This window comes from Corvus cornix, chromosome 4 (genome assembly GCF_000738735.6).
Source record: "Corvus cornix cornix isolate S_Up_H32 chromosome 4, ASM73873v5, whole genome shotgun sequence".
Classification (NCBI taxonomy): domain Eukaryota; kingdom Metazoa; phylum Chordata; class Aves; order Passeriformes; family Corvidae; genus Corvus; species Corvus cornix.
The window spans coordinates 40,919,578-40,928,955 of NC_046334.1; the positions used below are offsets into that span (position 1 = coordinate 40,919,578).

A 9,378-nucleotide genomic window follows, 5' to 3' on the forward strand; every position below is an offset into this window, starting at 1 on the left:
AGCATTGAAGTGTGAAGCTATTTTTATTTTGCTATTTAATTGAAAAACATCCTCAAGACAAAGCCAGACTGCATAGATATTGTATTATGTGAGTGTGTAGGAGGAAATAGTTAGGAAATACAGGAGAAGGAAAGAGAATTTTTAATAATAGTGTGTGAGAGGAGAAAGAACAAATAAACAAAGCAGAAATTATGCAACCGATACCGAAAAACTGAGGGAAGTAGAGCAAAAAATGCCCACAGAGTGTGGCAACAGAAGAGTTGGAACATAACTTCTTACTGAGTTTAAATTTAATACTGTTCATTCCTTGTGGGACTAGGAGCTTAATTCTGGCCAGAGTGTATTATGCCAGGCACTGTGCAAATGCAGACAAAGACAATCCTGCTTCATATTTGTCTTCCTTCTCTTCTCCCTTCTTTCCTTAAGCTTACACATAAGAGAAGACAACAGAATACAAATGGTGGGAACTGTTAGACCCTCTGAATGAGTGTGTCAAATGATTGTCCTAATGTGAAAATAATAAAATAAAATGGAGGGAGAGGGATTGTGAGGCAGTCCGGGATTAGCTCTGCTGTTTCCTGGACTCCCATGTCTTTCAGTAAGAGCTTTCGATCAGCTCAGTCTTGCCCAGTTGACAGCATCTTGGACCAGATTTAACTTTCCTAAAGCAGTTAAACTAGGGTTAAATCGTTTGGTACAAGGTCATAAATGAAGTTAGTTGTGTTAAACTACACATAAAGCTGTTATAATTTTGTTCTTTTTGTAACTGAGAATTCCTGGTTTACTTTGTATTTTGGACTTTGTAGTAGAGAATGCTCTCATTCAGCTTTCTCTTTGACTTTACATCTCATCTCATCTCATCTCATATTTTCCAAATATATGTCAGAGGAATAGTATTACCTCTTGAGTGTTGTTTTCAGGATTAAATACTGCAGCTATTTCTTTATATATACAACTCCTTGGACAGAGTTAGCTTTAGAACGTATTTCTTAGCTCGCTACACCAAAACCAAATCAAAGGAAAAATGTAGTTGATATCATCTAGAAAGAAGGGGTTTTAGGTTTATAAACTTACTGGCTAGAAAATGCACTGTAGTGTAAGAATTTACACTTCTTGTTGCATTTTCTAAATGTCAGGAAATTCACTGAATAGCAGAAAAAACCCCCAATATTAGATGATCGAATGATGAGGACAAAAGGAAGAGATGATTGATATCTCTGAAAACCAGGCTGAAGAAGAAAATTTGCACATCATTCTGACCATTCCTGATCCAGAGACAGGGACATTGCACCAGCCTCAATGGAGGTCAGGTCTGCCTCTTCAGCTTTGCTCTAAGCATAGGCGGGCAGGGGAAGATCCAGGAAAGCAAAGGGATGTGTCAGCTGCCATGCCTAATGATAGATGTTGTAGTCCTGATCCTGAAGCAATCTTCATGACACTGAGAAACAGCCTGCTGTCTGCCCTTCATTCTTGAATAGATGGTACTGCCAGAACTGAGGTGGTTCAACCCAGTCATCTTCTGGGAGTCTGTCTGAATAACTCTTCTCCTTATGGTGCCCTGAGCTTCGGTATCCTCAGGCTCAGGTCATTATGTATCACAGTACTGTGTTTCTGCCTGGGACTGCTTCTCATTAATATTGCTTGTCTCTGCAGTGGCCAGTTCCCTTTCCACTGCTGGGTTTGGTTCCCAGTTTACTGCAAGGACAACTGGTTAGTGCCGGATCGCACTGAATGCCTTCAGCTGTGAAAGCACGATCTGTTCTCCTGGGGAGCCAGCTACCTGCTTCTCCCTGTGCAATAACCCTTTTCTTCCTAGCTGTTTGCAACGCAAACAGCTCCAGCTGGCTAGCTCCCCATCCTGGATGTTTTCTGTGGGTGTTGTGTCAGAGGAGGCTTTGCAATCACAAACACCTCTGAGTGCCATCTCGTGCTTACAGCTCTCACCCATTTCCTAGCAGTACATGACTCCCACATCACCTGCTTTCTTTTATCCAGCTGGTGTTGGTGGGGCAATATAGGCAGTAGATCCTGAAAATCTGGACAGCATTGAGGTGCTTACTGGGGCCAAGGCTGCAGGGAGAAGATACAGCAGTGATGATGATCCCAGCAGTGCAGAGTGTCCTCATCACTCTGGTCCAAGGGGAAGTGCAATCCCTTTTCAAATTCCCTAGTGATGTTCCTGTTTGCCAGGTCCTGCCAGCAGCAGTTGTTGGCTCTAATGCTGTTCTTTGAGAGGACTGGCTGTGCTCCTTTGCCAGAGCATGGCAGTAACTGAATCCATTCTGGAAGAAGGATGGGGTACTGCCGTGCATACCCATGTTGTCTTTCTCTTCCTAGGAAGAAACGGAAGAGGACAGTGACCTGTCGGACTACGGAGAAGAGGTGGATGGGAAGAAGGACTCTCTTGCTGAACCGTGTTTCATGCTGATTGGAGAGATTTTTGAACTGAGAGGAAGTAAGCTGTAAACCTGCTCAGTTGCTGTTGGGATCTATTGGCTCTGTGGGACTCTTCTTAATTCAGATATTTTTGCTGTTTCAATAAGTGGAAACATTCTTGCAATCTATATGGCCAGTTTGCTGGGAAGCAAGCTATTCCTCAGTAGTTCACAACTTTGGAGCTTTCATTCAAAAGTGAAATTCCAATATAAAATGGGAAAAAAAATGTAACTGGTAGGGGAGATCATTTGCATTTAATATTTTTAAATTTTTCATGAAAAAAATTGGAAAAAAGGAGAAAAGGACAGTAGTATGCTTTTTGTAAATAAGCTGTTCATTAGATTGTATGAATTCTGAGGAAGGAAAGATGGCTTTATTATAGAACATGTCTCTTTAATGACTTATTAAAATGAATTTAATATCAATTTTAAGTGAATTATATATGCATTTTAGTTCTGCTATTTGTATGATGAAAATGATGCTAGAATTGTGATATCTTTTAAACACTGGAAATTCCCGCCCCCCCCAAAAAAGTAACTGAATGATGTTAATAAAGAAAACTATTTTTGTTTCTTTTTGAATGTGCAGCCACACATGATGCTCTGTAAAATTATTTACAGGGTAACTATTACAAAATGTGGCACCTTCCAAAAATGGCAGATGTATCTTCCAAATATAGACTTTATTGTGATGGTGAACAGCATGAAAGAAAGATTAACCAGTAATTATTAGGAAGCACTCACATTTGTTTCCTTTATTTGTAATGGAAAGCTGACTGCTTGGTTTGAGTGAAAATGTTTTCAAAATTTTAATGGTGCTGCCATGAGTACTTTATACTAAATAGGTATGAAAAAGGTGTGAAGTTTGAGGGCATTTGTTTTTTTGTAGTAGAAAAAGGGTTTTGAGTAGTTGTATGGCTCAATAAACTTGAAATATTCTTACATGTAAAAATTTACAGTATAACCTAGAATGCATAGTATATGTATGTTTATGTAATCTGGAAGAATTAAAAACCATACAGCAAACAGTACAAGGAATGCAATCAAGAAAAATGGAACCTCTGTACAATTACTGGAATCTTAGAAAGGGTTATAACCATGTGTTTACTCCAGGGGTGGGTTGTTTGGGTTTGGTTTGGTGGGAGGTAGGGGGAAGGTTTTGCATGTAATCATGGGTTCTGTAATGTTATTAACTTCTTGGTCATTATTTTTTATCATTTTTTCATTGTTCTAGTGTTCAAGTGGGTCAGAAAAACATTAATTGCACTAGTACAAGTCACTTTTGGAAGAACTATCAACAAGTAAGTAGCTGTTGCTTTAACTGAACCTTCATCATCATTCTATGGAAAAAAAAACTGAGAGCAGAACTGTTAAAAAATAATCTGGACATCTTGTTGGATATGGTAATCTGCATTTGTTTTCCACAGCTGAATTTGCTAAGATGTTATGTTTATTAGAGAAAACATAGATATGTGAATTATCTTCATGTTGCCAAGTGAGGCCTGCATGAGGCTATGAAGTCAGCACACCTGTCTGTACACACCTTCATGTGGAAAGCTGTATCACTGGTCAGAAACGATCTTTAGAAGTATTCTGCCAGCATAACAGACTGTTCTTCATCCAGTCAGTAACTAAATTTACACATGCCAGTATGGCTTTTAAAGCCTCTTATGTATGTTATGTAGCAGTAAATTGGACTGGTCTCAGACAGTATCCACTCGCTGAGTTTTAAATTGATTGGTTCGTTTGTTCATACCCTGCTGGTAACTGGAAAATGCCTGAAGGACGACAGAGAGGGAAAGAATGTGTGAGCATAGCTTGCATGCAAAGTTCCTATGTGGCTTTTTACGTGTAGGTTGACTTTATATTTATTGATTTTATGGGATTTGGCTTTATGGCCCAGTTCAGCAGTACTGACTGGAGCCTGCTCTCTACCTCAGACTCATGGTGCTGAAGGCTACAGTGAGTAGTGAAGCCACAGGAGGAGGCTGCTATCTCCATTTGTAATCCCTTCAGTAATGTGCTTTGCCATCTGTGAAGGAACTTACTGTGCTTCTATCAAAACTGTCTGTTTTTATCCTAGCAGGCACATCTCTGCAGGCAACTAGTTTGGAGTTTGCAACAATTAGTTACCTGATTTTCATGTCTTTTCCTGGTGAAGCCTTTGTACTGCCCATCCTTGAAATGTAGTTTTGACGCACATTTCAATGTAGTACTTGTAATTTGTAATGCATGTTTGTGGATTACATTGAAAAGCAGCCTTTTCCAGGTCTAAGTCAGGTATCTGGAGTGACCTAGATCCTAGAGCACCCAGAGCTGAATATGACCTGCTGTGATGCCAATGAAATCAACCCAGCTATATTGGCATAATTACATGAAAAATAACATCTCTTCCACTACTTTGAGGAGTAAAAAGAGTAAACCTGCATAAAACATGAAAGACTAGCTCCGATGGGCTCCCTTCTACACTTCTTTACAGGCAAATCCGTGACACTGTACACTGGATGTTCAGTGAACCAATGCTTGTTTACTACATTGGTGTGTTTCGAGATGCTTTTTGGCCAAACGGAAAGTTAGCTCCACCACCGAGAGCCAAAAGCGATGAACAAAAGCAGGAGACAAAACAGAGAGCACAGCAAAAACTACTTGAAAACATTCCAGGTGAGATCACTTTGATTCTGCTTAAAGACAGATTTAATAACTAGTAAAGAAACTGGTTAATCACATTATTTTCCTGTAGAGTTCTAAATTATGGTTATTTGCATAAATAAGGATGATTTTGGCCTTAGTCTTTGCCTCTCCTGCCTGTCTGATAAAAGGCATGCATTAAGATATTATTGGTGGATGCAAAATTAAAATTTCTCTATCTCCCTGTATAATATTCATCAAGGAACCTCAGTTGATTCTCTCTCTGCTGGTTCTCTGTGAGCATATATGTGGCTCTGCCACTTGGAACTACTTGCCAAATAGGGAGAGTGCCACCACCCCAATTACTTCTTCCTGTTATGTTTCAAAGTTGGAGAGAGAGGGATCTACCCACGCTGTCAGTGCTGTGTGTTGTTGTCTGTTTCTGGTAAGAGGTCTCAGGGCACTGAACGTTAGAGTGACCTGCAGCCCGGGCAGAAGAAGATCCTAGATGGAATGGGTTTTTCCGTACCTTCCTTTGCCTACCCTTATCTCCCAAGCCTAGGCAGCTTCCTCTTCAGCCAGCGCATTTCTGGGGCACCATTCTGAGATGCTCCCTCCTGTCCCACTCACAGGACAGGAAGTCCAGTCACATATTTCTGACCCTTCAGAGATCATGGAAACCCAAAGGCACCTAACCAAAAAGATCCAAAATCATTACTTTTAGCACTTGGAAATGCACTTAAACATAGCTTGAATGCTTTTTCTCTGCTCCAGCTGAAGAGAGCGAGCTATTTTATGGCTTCACTGAGGTATCTCATATAACCCCATGCCTTAGGTAGTTTAATCAAATTTTACTGTAAAAAAGGAGTAGGTATGCATGCAAAATACTTGCCACTTGATGTGTAAACAACCCTCCATTTACTCCCTGTGTTATATACTCACCTACTTACCTAAATAGCCTTTCATAGATGGTTTGCAGTTTTGTTTGATTTTTTGTTTGTTTTTGAGCTTGGAGCCATATGTCAGGACATAGCTGAATGCACCTTAGATTAATGATGGAGCACTGAATCACTATTTATTCTCTAATTTAATCCAAAATGTAAATAACTGACTTAGAATTTTCTTAACTGCCTACTTGTGGGAAGTGTTCTCTGTGAAGATTTGAGAGGCAATTCAAGTGCTAAATTAGTTTTAAACGTTGTAGAAATTGTGTCTTTGTGGCTGAAGGTGTATTTAAGTGAATGGTTTAATGATGTGTGAGATGAGACTTGACTCAGTGAGGTGAACTACTGAAAAGGCATTTGTTATATCATGTTAAAACACTTAAAACATTGTCACTGAGATGCACACGCTATTATCTGTTGGGTAACTTGAGAATATGGGTATCTTTTCAAGTTGTGTTTTTAAAAGGTTGCTGAGTAGGGTCTGTGTATCTTGTAGCCAAGGGCCAATGAAGTGCAGGGACTTTGTTTCCCCTCCTTTATGGGTCTTTATGGTTGAACTAGATGATCTTGAAGGTCTCTTCCAAACTTGATGATTGTGATTTTGGGTAGTAGAATGATGATTCTGTGATTCTGGCTGGAGGTTTTGCCTAGCCTGAGTGAAACAACATAAACTGAAGTAATGTTTGTTTGCAGATACTCTGCAGAATCTTGTTGGACAACAAAATGCCCGTCATGGTGTAGTGAAAGTGTTCAATGCATTGCAGGAGAGGAAGGCTAATAAGCATCTACTTTATGTGAGTAACCAGAAAAGTAGCTTTTCAACTTCATAATCCTGTTAGTTACTGAGCTCTACTCACTCAGTATTAAAGCCTAGGGAGTGTGTTTTTGCAGAGATTTGTTATTAAAAAAAGTCAGATGTTCTAGGCTTGATCACTTGACTAAGCTTGAATAATAAAAGGCTGTTTAACAGCAGCATTGCTTTGGTCTAAAAGAGATCCTTTACCACATCCAATGTGCCTGACTTCATAAGGTACAAACTAATGTCTTCATACAGCTTAGAAAAATAAACATACCTTGGGGAATCTTAGAGACAGAGAGCTCCAGTACTGGCTCACAGTTAGGACATGGCAGGCCTCCAAAAGTTCCACTCCTCAACTGTTGGCACTCGTTGGAATATGCACCTGGATCTAAGTATAACACCTTCACAGTCAGTCAGTCTCTTCTGGCACGTTCCAGACAGCAGCCTGTCACACAGTGCTGCCCCAGCACTGGAGAGAAGGTGCATGCCCTGGTGCTTGCTTATGATGCTATGGAGCGTTTGACAGAACAGCACCAGTTTATACTGGGTGGGAAATCCCCATCTCAAAGCTGCTGCCCTTAATGCTTGCCTCGTTTCAGCTTTAAGACATTTCCCATGTTATCTGTAGGGCATGTGCTGACATTTGAATGAAAGAAAAGTAGTTGCATGAATGATGAATATAATCAATATAATCCTGTTACCTGTGATTTTCTAAAAATGACAAAAAGGAACAAATTCTCATTTGGTTGGCACCAGCATCATCTTAACTCTTTTCTGTTTTTCAGGTTTTGCTGGAACTGCTGCTAACTGAACTGTGTCCTGAGCTGAGAGCTCATTTAGAGCAGCTTAATGCCACTTAGGTTTGAACCTGCACAATTGGACCACTAGAGAAATGTCTATGTTCAAGAATAGACATGAAACTTATTTTCCTCTTTTCCATAGAGGGCTGAGGACTATGATTATTTTTAGCATTTTTCTTTCCTCTTGAGTTTTTTGTGAAGTAAACAGACTTGAAAAGATCTGATGCTGTCGTAGGGTAGACAAAAAAATGCTGTATAGCTGCCAATTTTTATTTAAATTGTTCTATTTGACTACTCCTCTGTTTCAAACATAGATTGAAAAATAGATGTTCATATATGCTGAAAGAAACCAGAAGATATTTTAAACATTTATGGAAAGAAATTTTGCTTATAGTGGTAAACTAATGAATGTTGTACAGTTCTAATCTCCTCACTGAGGGTCTGAGCATTCCTTTTTTTTTCTTGTGTATTGAAAAAGCCTTGTCGTGCAATACTACATGTAAAGCTATTGTGAAAATTTTATCAATTTTGGTTTTACCAAAGATTTTCTGTAGTTTGAAGCATTTGTAAGCAATAAATATCACAACTGGATTGCAGTACTTGATAATGAGGCTGTACCGACAACTGATCAATGAGTTTGACAGCACTAGTTTAATAAGAAATATCTACATTGCTTTGAAGTCTGTGTCAAAATTATGTATTGTAAACCAGTATGTCCTAACAGAATGCCTGTGTTAAATGTTAGTTCAGAGATTAGTGCTTATGAATTGCTTCTATGAATGATCAAGTAGACATCTAATTAAACCATTCTGATAACTTCCCTGATATTATTCAGGGCTGTTTTATTCAAATGCCCCAATTTCAAATAACCTTCAAATCTTTCCCTTATTTTATACAAGGAAAGAAAACTGTCTTCAGTGGTTGTTTTTTTTTTAAATTTATGTAAAAATATGTAAATATTGTGTTAATGCACATATAAATAATTAAACATCATCAAAAATCCCTAGGTGACACTCACTACTGTCTTCTCACTTCGGTACAGTTGTGCTCTTAGAGAAACTACTTGCAGTTATGACTGGCTCTATTGTAAGGTACATACACTCTGTATATGCTGTATTTAAATCAAAATTTTTAGTAACATCTAGCTTTCTGTTCCAACAGTTTCAGAAAAGTTTTCAGGTCGTGGCACAGTCCTAAGAAGCAAGGCAAATTCTGCACTTACAAAGTTTCATAAGTAAACAGGCCTTTAGAAATGTGCAAGCTTACCATAGCAATCAGTAATTCTTCCTAGTGGTTAATCAAAGTATCTTTTGATAAAAGATCCAGCAGGACATTGCTCAGACATACATACTCCTAGCCAAAAGGTTTCCAACTATTTCTAATACAAACAGAGGCAGTGTGAATGCAGTATGAAGGATTGAGGAAAATAGGCCTCATATTGAGGACATATATTCAGTATTTCCGCACTAATGTTTGGGGCTTTTTTCCCCACAGTTCTGTAAGGACTATTTTCTAGTTTTAGAAGCTGGCATGGTTTGAATTGTAACGCTTGGTGTTCTACCAGTTTCCAACTTTGAGTCTCTGCGATCCAAAAGTAAAATATATAAAGACACTTAAGTACACCTAGATGCTTTAGAGCGTATGTGGAAGAAAGTATAAGCACCACTAACAAATTAAACTTTAAAAATGGCCATGGCCTGTGAGTGGGCTGTATGTGAAAATGAGGCAAGATGGGGTTCAAGCTTTTCAGAATATTAAAATTTAAACATATA

General features: G+C 38.9%; 1 protein-coding gene across 1 annotated transcript in view; it reads left to right on the forward strand.

Annotated features, from left to right (window-relative positions):
• SNX25 (sorting nexin 25) overlaps window positions 1-8,427 on the forward strand; it is an 83,290-nt gene extending 74,863 nt beyond the window's left edge. The window contains exons 15-19 of the mRNA XM_039551455.1: window positions 2,338-2,455; window positions 3,670-3,736; window positions 4,915-5,096; window positions 6,701-6,801; window positions 7,592-8,427. Coding sequence (XP_039407389.1) covers window positions 2,338-2,455; window positions 3,670-3,736; window positions 4,915-5,096; window positions 6,701-6,801; window positions 7,592-7,666 — 543 coding nt within the window. The 3' untranslated portion in view covers window positions 7,667-8,427. The remainder of the gene's footprint in view (window positions 1-2,337; window positions 2,456-3,669; window positions 3,737-4,914; window positions 5,097-6,700; window positions 6,802-7,591) is intronic.
• The last annotated feature ends 951 nt before the right edge of the window (window positions 8,428-9,378 follow it).